Source organism: Euphorbia lathyris, chromosome 7, assembly GCF_963576675.1.
Source record: "Euphorbia lathyris chromosome 7, ddEupLath1.1, whole genome shotgun sequence".
NCBI classification, from domain to species: domain Eukaryota; kingdom Viridiplantae; phylum Streptophyta; class Magnoliopsida; order Malpighiales; family Euphorbiaceae; genus Euphorbia; species Euphorbia lathyris.
The window spans coordinates 72,999,317-73,012,754 of NC_088916.1; the positions used below are offsets into that span (position 1 = coordinate 72,999,317).

Consider the following 13,438-nt stretch of genomic DNA (forward strand, 5'->3'; position numbering starts at 1 on the left):
CACCCGCTTTCGGGGGAGCCATCTTAGGTGTCCGTGCTGGCCCTCCTATTTAGAGAGGGCCTCCAATTAGTGCCTGTTCAGGGGAACCGGTATATGGGTCTGTCTTGAACCTCCTATATAGGGAGACTTCCAATCCAAAACTTATTCAATTATAAATTATAATACAATAATTATTGAGATTTTAATTGTTAAAAAATATCTATAAATAATTATTATCTCGTATTTGAATTTATTAGTAATCACATATTCAAAACACGTAGCCTCTATCTTATCTTATTCGAAAAAGGGGAGGGAAATCCCTTTGTGAAAACCATATTGCTCAGTTTCAGTTGAAGAACTGGTTCTCAATCTATTTTTGCCTATACTCACGCCTATAAGAAAGCAGAGCTATGGTATGGCCCAGACTGTTTGTCCAATTTGCAGAACACCATGGTTTAAAAACTTGCAAATATATGGTCTGTAGTTCGTGTAATTTGTAGTTAAAGGATTTGTAAGTGAATATAGTTTAGTTAATTTGCAAAGTTAGATTTTTTTTTTGGAAGACAAATTGTTCCATTTTAGGATAAACTACAATAATAAATTTTGATGGATTGTTTGAGTTTGTAAACTGCACAAATTGAAAACCTTTCTTTGCAAATTTTTAAAGCATGAGACTATATTTGTAAAAATATCAAACCACAATGTTTTATTGTACTTTACCCTAACAATTATAAAGTTAACTGTTTCGTTTTAATAAATTGTTTTAAATGTTTGATCTTTATTTGATTCGGTTAATTTATTAAAAAAGTTCTGGTTAATTCATTAAAAGAAAGAGAGTGAGAAAGCTAGGACATCTCCAAGAGACTCTTAGTGCACGCTCTAAAAAATAATATAAATAATTGACTCTTAGTGATTTAAAAGTGATTAAGACATATTATCTCTAACAATACTACTTATATTCACTTTTTATTTATTATTTTATCATTAAAATTATTAATTGTTACTATATTTATCAATAGTGAGAGGAGAGAGAGAGCATCCTCAATAATAAATTATTAATAAAAAATGAATCAAAAGGCACTAAGAGGTGGAGAGAGGCTCTCTATTAATAGAGAGGATGGAGAGACTCTTAGTAATTTGAGGAGCCACTAAGAGGCTGTTGGAGCTGATTTTTCATTCTCCTCCTCAAATTTTGACTTAAGAATCAATTTAAGAGGCTGTTGGAGAGACCTCTAGAATACCGTAGCCACTCCAGTAGATAACCAAACTGACATTTTGTTTGGAACGAGGGTTAGGAACGGTTAGTAAAGTAAGGTTTAACATATCGGAAAGAAGGGTTTGTAAGGATAAGGGTTAATAAAGTTTGATGGAGAAGTTAATCTTGTTCTAAATATTAACATTCCGAATTAGAGTATTAAGAAGGATTAAACATTTAGAAATCAAAACAATCCTCCATCCACTCCAAAAAAAAAAATTAAAAAATAAAAAAAATATGATGAGTTCTTATATTAAACATTCAGTTTTTTTATGTCACTTGAGGATTCCATAATTCATATTTAAATACGTGTATTGTGATCTCGTTTAATAATTAAAATAGTGGACATCTTATAATATGTGTGAGTTTATATTACATATGATAAAATATGCATGGAATGTCTTCTATTTGACATGAATAACCAGATGTTTCTAATAATTCTCAAATATGATACCACACAATATTTATAATCATGTTAAATACATATATAATATAACACGATTTTAAAAACTTTTTAAGACACATAATACAACTTTTCAACCAATGTATGCTCAAATTATTGATTGAAAAAATAGAATTTTTATTTTATAAACAATACAAACAAAATGAAAATATGACTATTTCTTCATCATCTTCAACTTTTCCCTTTCCTCCTTAACCTTCCTTTTCAATTCCTCCAATTTTTTCTTCTCCTTTTCTTCTTTCTTTTTAATTTTTTCAAGTTTCTCCATTTCTTTCCTTTTGAATTCCTCAATTTCCTCTTCTTCTTCATGTTTCTTCCTAGTCTCTTCTCTTTTCATTTTGTCCTTCCTCTCTATTTCCTTGAGCTTTGCTTTCTTTTTCTTTTCTTTTTCCTTCAATTCTTCCCTGCTCAATTCCTTCTTCACAATGAACCACATTTTGTTAAAAAAAAAACGTACTCACTTTCAGAAAGATGAAGAAGAACCTTTATATATAGTTAAGACAGACAGCCGTCTCATTTGTTCATTTCGTTATTTCTTTCACTCCTTGTTGTCATCATTATCATAGCCGGCTAAATATGGCTACAACCAGAAGTTAGTCATAATCAAGGCCCAAAGCTCCAGATCAAAGGTCCATCTACCAAGAAACTTATTGCCTCATTTGGCTTTATTTTTCCTTCGGTAAGGTGAAATAAAAGAAAAAGTATTTAGTAAGAAATATAAATAATTATTTTAGCAGGAAAATAAATTAATATTTAATATCTATAAACAACAACAACTGAATCGAATGAGTTAATATTTAATATCTATCGTCAAGTTCTTTTTTTTCATTGTCCCCTTTGATAGAGAGAAATCTTTGGATTAAAATAAAATATTTCAAGCATTACTTTTCCTTATCTTGCATTTTTTACCTCATCATAATAGATAAATAATTCCTAGTTAATTATGTACTAAAAATTTGAAAAAACACACTGAGTAACATACAATTTAACAGTTATTTTTCAAAACGCCCAAAATCGAAGTACATAGGCCAGTTTAACAGAGTAAACAGGCCAGTGTTGCAAAAAAAAAAAAAATATATATATATATATATATATATATTAGGCCAGAGCAAGTATTTTACAATCTTTGGAAGTGGTAATGTTATCTATTTACCAATGCAAAATTTGCCAAAAATGTTGGAGAGAAGCTCTTCAGAGATGTCTTCTCCAGTTATCTGGCCGAGAGCTAATGCAGCATCCCTCAAATCGATAGTCCAGAAATCTAGAGGCAATTCATCCTCCATTGATGATTTTAACCTTCCAAGTGCTTCTTTCGTTCTCATTAGCTGCTCACATTGTCTCTGTAAATAACCCCCATTTCAATTATGTCCACAAATCAATCCTCATAAATACAAATTAAGTTAAACTGTAGAGAAAATTATGTGGTTCCGTGATTTCTCGACATTTTGAGGATTGTAGAATTTATTGTAACAAAGTGGTACAAATTTAGCTAGCCCTATCGTTATTAGGGAAGAACATATTTTTGGACTCCAAGCAATTTCAAACTCCATTAACGACAAATCAATAGAAGCCCATTTCCCGTTGATTTGGTTTCACATATGCACCACTTAAGATACAAATTTAGCCCTATGATTATTAGGGAAGAAAAAATGCAAACTCCGTATATAAAATTGTGTTTGGTTCCATGTGGACGCAAGTGGAGCTTAGGTGGCACAAACAAAGAACCAAATAAAACAGTGACAATGGTTTTTGTTGAATCTGCCGATGAATGGAGTTTGAAATTGTTCTATCTATATTAGTGCTAACATTGCAGGGTTTTAAACATTGAATCCAACTCTTTTCTCCCCCAATATTGGGCAAAATTTGCATCTTATCCCATAAATCAACAGCCAAAATGAAACACATGGTAAATGTGAAAATTGATGAGTTGCAAAACCTGGTTCACTGTCCATTTCCGACCGCCTGTAGGTATCCGGTCCAGACCAACAATCTCCGAAATCACCATCTCTAAACTTTGAATTCCTTCACCAGTAACAGCACAAGTGGAAACATGCTTATTAAAGGAGTCACTGTATCTATCAATCCATTCCAAGCTTTCAGATGAAACAGTGTCTATTTTGTTAATCACAAGGATCATTGGTGTTGAAGACCCAACAGATATCTGCAATTACCAAGGAAAAGAAACAAACTCTTTAACTATGGCAGGCCTAGAGTTCATCCAATTGTACCATCTAAATACAAGGGTTGTCAATTTCTGACACAAGAACACAATTTTGCAAAGATAATCTACTCGATACACGATTATATCATATATAATCATATGAAATATATAAATCACTTAACACCGATTATGACATGATAACGCGTTTTGACACTCCTACTGCAAATACCTTATTAGATTCAATTCTGTTTAGAAGTTGGGTATCTTCTGAAGTCCACCCATCAGAAGCACTTACAGTCATGATAATGACATCAGCCCCCATAGCAGCTGCTTCTGATCTCTGTACACCTGTAGAGAAAATAGCAACACAGTTTTCCCTGTACTCGTTAATTCATATTCTCATGGAAAGAAGACATCAAGGACAGCTTAGGCAAAGTCCCAATTGGAAACTCGTTTTCTAAACTGTAAAGTTTTCTCAGAAGTGCATCAATAATATACGTTCAATAAATACCTAATATTTTCTAGATCATCTTCTACAAGCTTTCAAAATGAAAAAAAAAAAAATCTCTTTTTTCCTCTCTATATTGTGACTTATATTTAATTTTTTAAATGTATATATAAATTAAACATAGGGTGAGCCTTGGCGCAACGGTAAACGTTGTTGTCGTGTGACCAAGAGGTCACGGGTTCGAGTCTTAGGAGCGGCCTCTTGCCAAATAAATTGGCAGGGGAAGGCTTGCCCCCTGTACACCCTTGTGGTGGGACCCCTCCCCGGACCGAGCACAACATCTATTAGCTACCAACACCAGACAATATATAGCAGCTGCTGAATCAAAAAGGCCCTACATGACCTGAAAACCACCATAATTATTATTAAGTTTGTAGGAAAGTCATACCAATCTTCTCAACAATGTCTTCGGTCATCCTAATGCCTGCTGTATCGAGAAGGGTGACAGGGATACCGCAAACTGTAATGCTAGCTTCCACAACATCTCGGGTAGTTCCAGCAATATCTGTAACTATTGCTCTCTCACTCTGCATACTAAATAAAACATAGTACTCAATTTTGATCCTGGCAGTATTTAAGAACAATAGAAAAAAGGACCGTGATGATATGATTATATTATATCGAAGTCAAATAAAATTTCAGATTTGAAGTCAAATGAAAGGGAAATGAAAATTTGCAACGTACTTTGCTCCATGCATTAAGAAGGCTCGACTTTCCAACATTTGGACGCCCAACAATTGCTATCTGCAAGATTTAAAGACATCAACAGATGAGAGTCTTGTAAAACATGCATTGATCCGGTATTTATCTTTATCTAATATGATCACCACCCTTTGTGTAGATACCAAAATTTCAGGTAAATTACATTCATGGCTCCTGAACTATAGTGTTACTAACATTATGGCCACTATTCATTTATTGACATATTAATCCTTGAACTTTACATTAAAGTCCAAATCAAGAAAAATCTATTAAAGATTAACTAAATAATGAAGGTAAAATAGGTATTTGACCATAATTTTTGGTGACATGGATAACAAAAGAGTCAATGATATGGTCAAACTTGTTCAGGTCATCATTTTATTAATTTTTGGCAAAAAGCATAATTAAGTCCTTGAACTTTGGCTGTTTTAAGGATTAAGCCCCTGGTCATTTAGTTTTTCATATTGAACCATTGATCATTGATTTTATTATGGATTAGGCCCTCATTTAACTTTTTCATTGAGTTTGGACTGCATACATTGTTAGAGCGATTCAGCTTGTTGACATGGATAAATAAAAATAAGAATTCCTTGACTAGGAGAGATAAAAATTAAAAACTAACACGAAATTATAGAAATTAATTTCCAGTATATTCTTCCAAACTCGATTTTCTCCTCTCCTATTTTGTGTTTTCAACATTAGAATCGCCAAATCGATCTTCTCATCTCCTAAACTCGACGGAAAAGTTAAATAAGGGCTAAATCTATAACAAAATCAATGATCAGGGATTCAATATGGAAAAATAATTGATCAGGGGCTTGATCCTTAAAACAGGTAAAGTTCAAGGGTTTAATTATGCTTTGTGCCTTAATTTTTTTTAAAAGATTTTTGTTGATTTGGAATTTAATGCCAGAAAAGTATAAAGTTCAAGGATTTTAATGTTATGAAATAAAGTTTAGGGGCCATAATGTTAGTAACGTATAGTTCAGAGGTCATAGATGTATTTTACCCCAAAAAATTCAACATAACAAACCAAAATCCACAATCAGTCACTAAATAAATAGCAAGTCCATACGGAAACATCAAAAAGAAATTGCATAGGTTTCACTTCTTTAATAGGTGCTTATTCTTATCCAATTTTGCATGAGTTGGATATGCTCAATGACTTAAAGAGAACGTATAACATAAATGAAATGAATAAGCATCCTAGGGAACTATGTTACACGGGAAAGGATATGGAAACTGAAACATAAACCGAAAAACGCTATTTGTAAAAAGTGTAGGAAACAGAAACATTAAGAAAATGTGTAAATAATAAAAAATACATGTATATATAAATTTTTAAATTTTAAGAATTATGTCAAATTTTTATATATATACATTTTAAAAAAAGTACATACAACTCACATAATATAGGGAAAAAAGAGATTTTTTCATTTTGAAAGCTTGTAGAAGATGCTCTAGAAAATATTAGGGATTTACTGAACATGTGATTGGCATTGATCCACTTCTCAAAACACATTATATCCTAAAAAGGAGTTTCGAATTTTTTTAAATTACGGAAATGTGACCCAACCAAAACATTAAATACAAGCTTCCAAGAGTTTCGATTTCCGAAACGGATACGGAAAAATGAAACGGTTTAAAATCAAACTTTCCGTGCAACATAGCTCAGTAAACACCATGATATCGGTTTACATTTCCTTGAAATAAACATGCAAAGCAAAGTTAGTAGGCTTCCATGCAGCTGTACCATGTCAGAAGATGAAAAGGTTAAAAAAAACTGTCCTGCAGATTGTACCTGTAATCCAGATTGCAGAAGCTTGTCATAGTTGGCTGTCTCCAGTGCACCCTCTACAGATTGTGACATGAAATGTATTCTGTCCATGACTAGGTTCAAATCAAGTGGTGGCATTTCATCATCGAAGTCCAATCGAGCTTCAATCTCGGTTAGCAACTCAATGCACTGCGTTCTTAATGATTTCACCAACGAAGCAAAGCCTCCCTGTCAAAGAATGCATGTCACCTAATGCCTACTCATGGATATAGCCTTACTTAACAAAAATATAAGGCTTAATACATCAGGAGCTCCTTGTACTTGGCCAAATAATCTGATTGGCTCCCTGAATTTCGAGATATCACATTAGCCCCTCAACTTGCTTAAAATGACCTATTGGTTCCTAAACTTGCTTAAATTAAAACGTGATTCAACTTGTCCAAGTCTCCACTTTGATCTGCCACGTAAGACTTAGTGGGTTAATCACGTCATTTTAAGCAAATTCAGGGGATAATGAGACAGGCCAATCGGATTATTTGGCCAAGAACAGGGGCACTGATGTATTACTTAAGCCAAAATATAGCCTCTGTTGGCTTTACACACTAGTAGTAAGTTGAAGCTCAAAGTAGGATTCAAGAGCAAATACAAAGAGTATCAACAACATTAAAAGTGTACAAGAAGACATGCCTGCAGTCCAGCCAATGCTGCATCTGCAGCAGCTGTAGACTTGGCTGAAATCAGCTTTCCAACATTTTCAGCTTGGGAAAGGTCCAAGCGGCCATTCAGAAATGCACGTAGAGTAAATTCACCTGGAAGAAGAAATTATACTAAGCATTCAATATTTTTGTTATTTAGGGAAAATGAACCAATTTTACAGCAAGAAAGTGGATTAAGCATGAATTCTATCAATGGCCAACTGCAGTGCAGATTCTAGTTCTGAACAGTAAAAGATTTGGGTGATTTATAATTTATAAACAGAAGAAAGATGGTCCTCAGATGCAATGCAAGTACTTATACACCATCTAATGCAATGCTGCTCCAGCTAAGTTGATAAAACCAGACTTACTGAATAATGAATTTAGTTATCCGTGACGTTATTTATTTACTTTTCTTTAAAAGATGTTACTATTCAAAAAATCATAAAAGATTTGGGTATTAGAATGTTGTCATGTTCTTAGGATCATTTACTATTTGCTGTGTTGCATCACTTTGAAGCTTTTAAAGGGAGCAAATTTAGGGGGAAAAATGTTTTCAACATCTTGTTCTTCATCTATATAGGTTTCATAGATGTACAGTTCAATTCAAAGAAGTTAATGAAATAAGAAAAGATATTTTTGAGATCACAATTCTGGCATACAATTAACAGAAGTTTTTTTTAGGATTATGAACATTGACACCTATGTTGCATGGATATGGACACGGAAACGGACACCGGAAATGCTATTTCTAAAACATAACCTTCATAAAATAGCATTCAAACAAATACAGGCATTGACACGGACACGAAAAGCAGAAACGCTACTATAGAGAAGTGTCCGTGCAACATTGATTGACAACAATTTATGCAACCAAGTTCTCCAATTCTATGAACTGTAGACATTTTTCGAACTCTACCATCACATTTTAGTTTTTGGCACAAGGTACAAATGTATTGTAGACTCAACTTATAAAACCGTGCAATGTTAGCACTGACATTTTATAGATGTAAAAATTTCATATTCCATTAACAGAAAATTCAAACAGAATTCCATTTTCTGTTAATTTGGTTACATATTGTGCCACTACAATTTTTTACATGGAGCCTAATCAGTTCTCCAATAACCCATAGTCTAAATTTGGACCTTATGTGCCAGCAAACGTGGAACCAATAACAGGAAATAAGCTTCTGCTCAGGTCTGCTGTTAATGGAGTCTGAAATTGCTCTATCTAGAGCTAAATTTGTACCTTATCCCTTTTCTTTTCTACTAATCATTTTTTAACGCCACTCAGTATTGAGCAATAACATAGCTTTCTTACATAAATTCATGAATTGAAGTATAAGATTGAATACCAGGCTCAGCAAGCTTAGCTCCAGCTGCAAGACAAGCTCTCAGAACACGAGTAAGACAAACTTCGCTTCCATGACACTGAAGCTCAACCACATCTTCACAAGTATAAGATCTCGGAGACAACATTGGTAAAGCTAAAACCTGAAAAATAAAATGCAGCGAACAGATTCACAAAAAAGAAAACCCCAATTCCAATTCCAATAGCTAAAGAAATGGCTATACCTCATCAATTACATTCCCATCATTATCCAAAACCAAACCATAATCCACAACATGGCTGGTAGGCCGCCAACCGTTCTTCTCATTCTCACTCTTCTTCTTCTTCTTCTTCTTTTTCCTCATGGGCCTAAACACACGTGAAGCAATGTCCACTGCCGATGGGCCAGACAATCTCACTATCCCCACAGCAGAAGGCGGGCCACCAATTGAGGTCACAATGGCAGCAATTGTGGTGCCTGAACTATCATTCTGGAATTTATCATCTGAGGCCAGAAAACGCTGGTCTGTGTTGTGAACGAAAGTGGTATTTGAGTAAGGATTCTTACTGAGAGTAGAATGGGGTTTTACAAAGGTTTTAGGTTTGAGTGTTTGGAGACGGAGGACGAAAGAGAGGTTTTTTGGAGGTTGAAAAAGAGAAGGTAGTGTTTTGGGTGCGAAGAAATGGGTGATAATGGTGCGAATTGCAGGGAGAAGAGCCTGAGCCATTAGCAGTCTGGTCTGGTGTGTGATAGTTTGAGAAGAAGGAAGAAGATGAAATTTCAGGGATTGCTTGTTGGGGATTTAAGACAATTGTTGGGCTTAGCCCATTTAATTTGGGTCACAATGAAGCCCATAATTAAGTTTGATTTTAGATTGATTTTCTTTTTTTTTGGGGAAATTACACGAAATTCATATTTCAAAAACTATTTACAACTATGTCAAGTCATAATTTTGGATTATGTCAAACTAGTAAAATCAGTACTTTTAATATATTTTAAGGATTAGAATTTATATATTAGAAATCTAGAATATATTTTATAGAGTTTATGATTTATGAATTGGAGTTTTAGAATTTTTAAATTATGGTCTAAAATCATAATATAGAGAGAATAATGACAAAATAAAAATTAAATTTGGTGATATGACTTAGTTGTAATTTTATACTTAATTATGATATTCATGTATTTTACCTTTTTTTTTCTTTTTAGAATTATTCATGTATAAGCTACATTATTCACAGACCGACTAACAAATTGAACAAAACAATTTTGGACGTGGTTTTTATCTCTTTGGAAAGAGTCCATCATTGTTTATTAGGATTCTCTTCAATTCCCCTCTGCGAGATCATGGACCCTAAAAATTTACTGAAATTTACACCGAAGATGAATTTTTTTGGGTTTAGCTTCAGATTGTATTCTTTTAGCGTTTGAAAGACTGTATTGAGGTCTCAAGCATGGTCATTGATGCTCTTGCTTTTGACAGTCATGTCATCAACATATATCTCGATTTTATCTCCGATCATATCTTTGAAGATTTTATTTATCAGTCGCTGGCAGGGGCGGAGCCAGGAGGGGTAGGGGAGGGTCTCCCGACCCTCCGGAACACTCTTGACGAACAGTGGTTCAGTCCCGAACAGTCCCAAAAATAGTTAAAATTAGTACTTATAATGTAGAATGTGATTATATGATATAAAACTAAGTTTGCATAGTTGGTTGTAGTGATAATTAAAGGAACCTCTGCATCCAATTGGTCCTATATTCGAATCTCCCTCTCTTCACTTTTTATCTCATTTTAATTTTTTTCCTTAAACCCCATTCTCCTTTAAAAATATCAATATTAAGTATCATTTTTAATCATTATTAACCTCATTCTCCTTTATTATTTTTAATTGTATTTTTTTAGTTACAAAATTCATGACCAAGAAGACAATTTGATAAATAATTTCTCCAATTGACCAAATTTGTCAACGTTAGAGATAAAATTGCTATTGGCTGTCAACGTTAAGGGTAAAATTGCATCATTTTAGACGTTAGGGGTAAAATTGTTCTTAGATGTAAACATTAGAGTATTTTTGCACATTATCTTTACTTTATATTGAATCTTAGTTGTTTTGTACCTTAATGTTTCCAATTATGATCAAATTTACCCTTATATTATAAAAAATTTGAAAATTTTGATTTGACTACTATGAATCAAAGCCTTAAGTCGTTATTAAGAAAAAAAAATCTTCATGCAATGGAGCCCATCTGGACTTTGAGCTCTGACTCCGCCACTGGTTGCTGGTAAATTGCTCTAGCTCTTTATGAGGCTAAAAGGCATGTTCTTGTAGCAATAGGTCCTTTCTAGGGCGATAAAGCTTGTCTTTTCCTTGTCCCATTTGGTAATTGGAACATGGTGGTATTTGATTGTTGCATCTTGGCATATCTAGCCGTGAAGTCGATCAGAACGTTGATGCACAAGAGGGGATATGAGTCTTTGGGACATGTTTTGTTAAGATTGGTGAAGTCAACACATAGTTCCCATTTTTCATTGGTCTTTTTAAAGTTGAAAAAACTCCCTTAACCCTATTTATACATGCGTCGCCCCCTCTATGTTGAATTAGGTTTTGGGTATTCTTTTCCTTACCTAATTAGACTTACTGTAAACAATACAGAATACAATATAAGAGAAAAAAGTTGTTTTTATTTCTCTGATTTTCTGAAATACATAAAAGACTTGAATCCGTAATCGATTGCAACCGGTGTTAGCACACAATCTAATCGAGAAGCTTTCTGTGTGTGATATTATGGAGGGAGATCAAATTAGTAATAGCTCATTATTTGTCCATGTATCTTTATGATTATTTTAACTCTCTGATCTCAATTCGAAGAAGAACGATACGTTTTATTTAATTTATTCATTATCATGCATATGATCTGACTTGTTTTATGTGGGACTTAACGATTTTTTCCACCACGTTTTGCTGGGATAATTCCAACAATAACTTCTCTGCACATGATCGAATTCGAACGACAATGTTGTTGCATATTAAAGAGAAGATTGTCCAACAGCGAGAAAATTATGTCTTAAGGAAATTATCTAATACAAGCCTCAGAATTTCCTTATTCTATTTTTTGTTTACTTTAAGTTTAAAAAGTAATCTGTATATTTTTTGGTTTCATATAATTTCGAATTATTAATATCATATTAGTTCTTTTGTTTCTTTTTGTTTTTTTTGAAATTACATTATTACTAACATTACTAAAGTAGTTGTGTTCACATTGAACCTAATGACAACGTAAATTTGATCATTCACCGTTAGATCTAGACGGATTAAATATAAGCCTTAGGATGTTTTGAATCTTCATCTTAGGGTCCATGTGAACGCAACTGCATTAATAAAGATAGTATGTGAAATAAAATGAAGTTTAGATTTTTTTTTTTTTTTTTAGGAAATTATATCAAAATATCAACTTTGAATTTTATTTTACATTTAAGAAATTTCTATATTTATGTTTTATCATTTCATACTTTTATTTCTCATTTTATCAAATTCAGTTATGTTTTTATTATTCAAAAACCATAATTTTGAAAAAAAAAAGAAAAATGAAATTCGGATGTGGTAAAAAAACTAAAAATATATAATAAAATAAGAATTTTTTTTTTACTATGAGGAAATTATAAATATATACTCCATTCATGACTTCTATGTAATTCACCCAATTTTTTAGTAGAGAAAAGTATTTTTCCCCTTTAACACTAAGATGCTCCAAATTGGTTCTTCCCCTGATAATAGGTTACATTTACACTTCACCTTTTATTTCCGATAATAGGTTACATTTACACTTCACCCTTTCACCCTTTTATTTTATAGAATCAAAAGATAAGGTACGAAAATAGTTTCAAGGTTTTTAAAAAGAATTAATTTAGGATTTATATACAATTTCAGTCTCAATTTTTATCAAGTGACGTAATTTGAAGCCCCACTAATATAAATTGATACATTAGGTAATTGTGTCGTTAACTCTTCACAAATTCGTACATAATGTTTATCACTAAACAATCTTTATCACTAAACAATCCTGAATCTTCCCTCCCACCAGCAAATGTTCAAAGATAAGGTCACTTGGACCGTCTAGGTCTTGAAATCGAGAATTCACCCTGATTTTCTTCGATTAGTCCATCTTGACAAATTTTTTGGCTCCTAGACTATTTTTAGCCGTCTAAGCGATGACGAACAAAAGTATTTATTATTATTATTTTTGCTTTATTATAATTCACTTTTGAATATGTAACGTGGTTTTTTTTGTGAATTGTGTTTATTATTTTCGGATATTTTAGTTTAATTGTGTTCTATATTTGTTTTCATAATATGATTTTTGTTTCTTAAAATTATAATATTTGTGAATATTATATTTTATTTGTTTGAGTTGTTTTAATGATATTCTTATTGAAAAAGGTTAATGTTTACGCATTTTTAAAGATGTGTTACAAATATATATGTGTTTTTCTATATTAAATAATTTATTATTATTATTATTTTTAGATAATGTAATATATATTTTAATTTAATTTTGTTGATTAATA

General features: G+C 32.5%; 1 protein-coding gene across 2 annotated transcripts; it reads right to left on the reverse strand.

Annotated features, from left to right (window-relative positions):
- Positions 1–1,771: 1,771 nt before the first annotated feature.
- Positions 1,772–9,624, reverse strand: LOC136201518 (uncharacterized). 2 transcript variants are annotated; one of them, XM_065992200.1, is made up of 10 exons: positions 9,116–9,624; positions 8,896–9,034; positions 7,533–7,654; positions 6,870–7,073; positions 5,051–5,110; positions 4,755–4,893; positions 4,088–4,206; positions 3,634–3,858; positions 2,851–3,037; positions 1,772–2,371 (listed from the first exon to the last, which is right to left on the reverse strand). In XM_065992200.1, exons 1-10 carry the CDS (start codon positions 9,596–9,598, stop codon positions 2,301–2,303), a joined length of 1,749 nt encoding a protein of 582 aa, XP_065848272.1. In that variant the 5' UTR covers positions 9,599–9,624; the 3' UTR covers positions 1,772–2,300. The 2 variants fall into 2 exon arrangements, with proteins under 2 accessions (XP_065848272.1, XP_065848273.1); XM_065992201.1 differs by lacking the exon at positions 1,772–2,371 and having other exon boundaries at positions 2,687–3,037.
- Between the last annotated feature and the right edge of the window lie 3,814 nt (positions 9,625–13,438).

What these genes read in the sequence shown, in the direction of transcription:
- LOC136201518 (XM_065992200.1), bottom strand. Translation starts at nt 9,598, where the DNA reads ATGGCTCAGGCTCTTCTCCCTGCAATTCGCACCATTATCACCCATTTC. An exon ending in AGCTAAGCTTGCTGAGCCTG is followed by an intron (nt 7,655 to 8,895) that starts GTATTCAATCTT and finishes TTCTTCTTCCAG; the next exon opens with GTGAATTTACTCTACGTGCA. An exon ending in CAGCATTGGCTGGACTGCAG is followed by an intron (nt 7,074 to 7,532) that starts GCATGTCTTCTT and finishes ATTCTTTGACAG; the next exon opens with GGAGGCTTTGCTTCGTTGGT.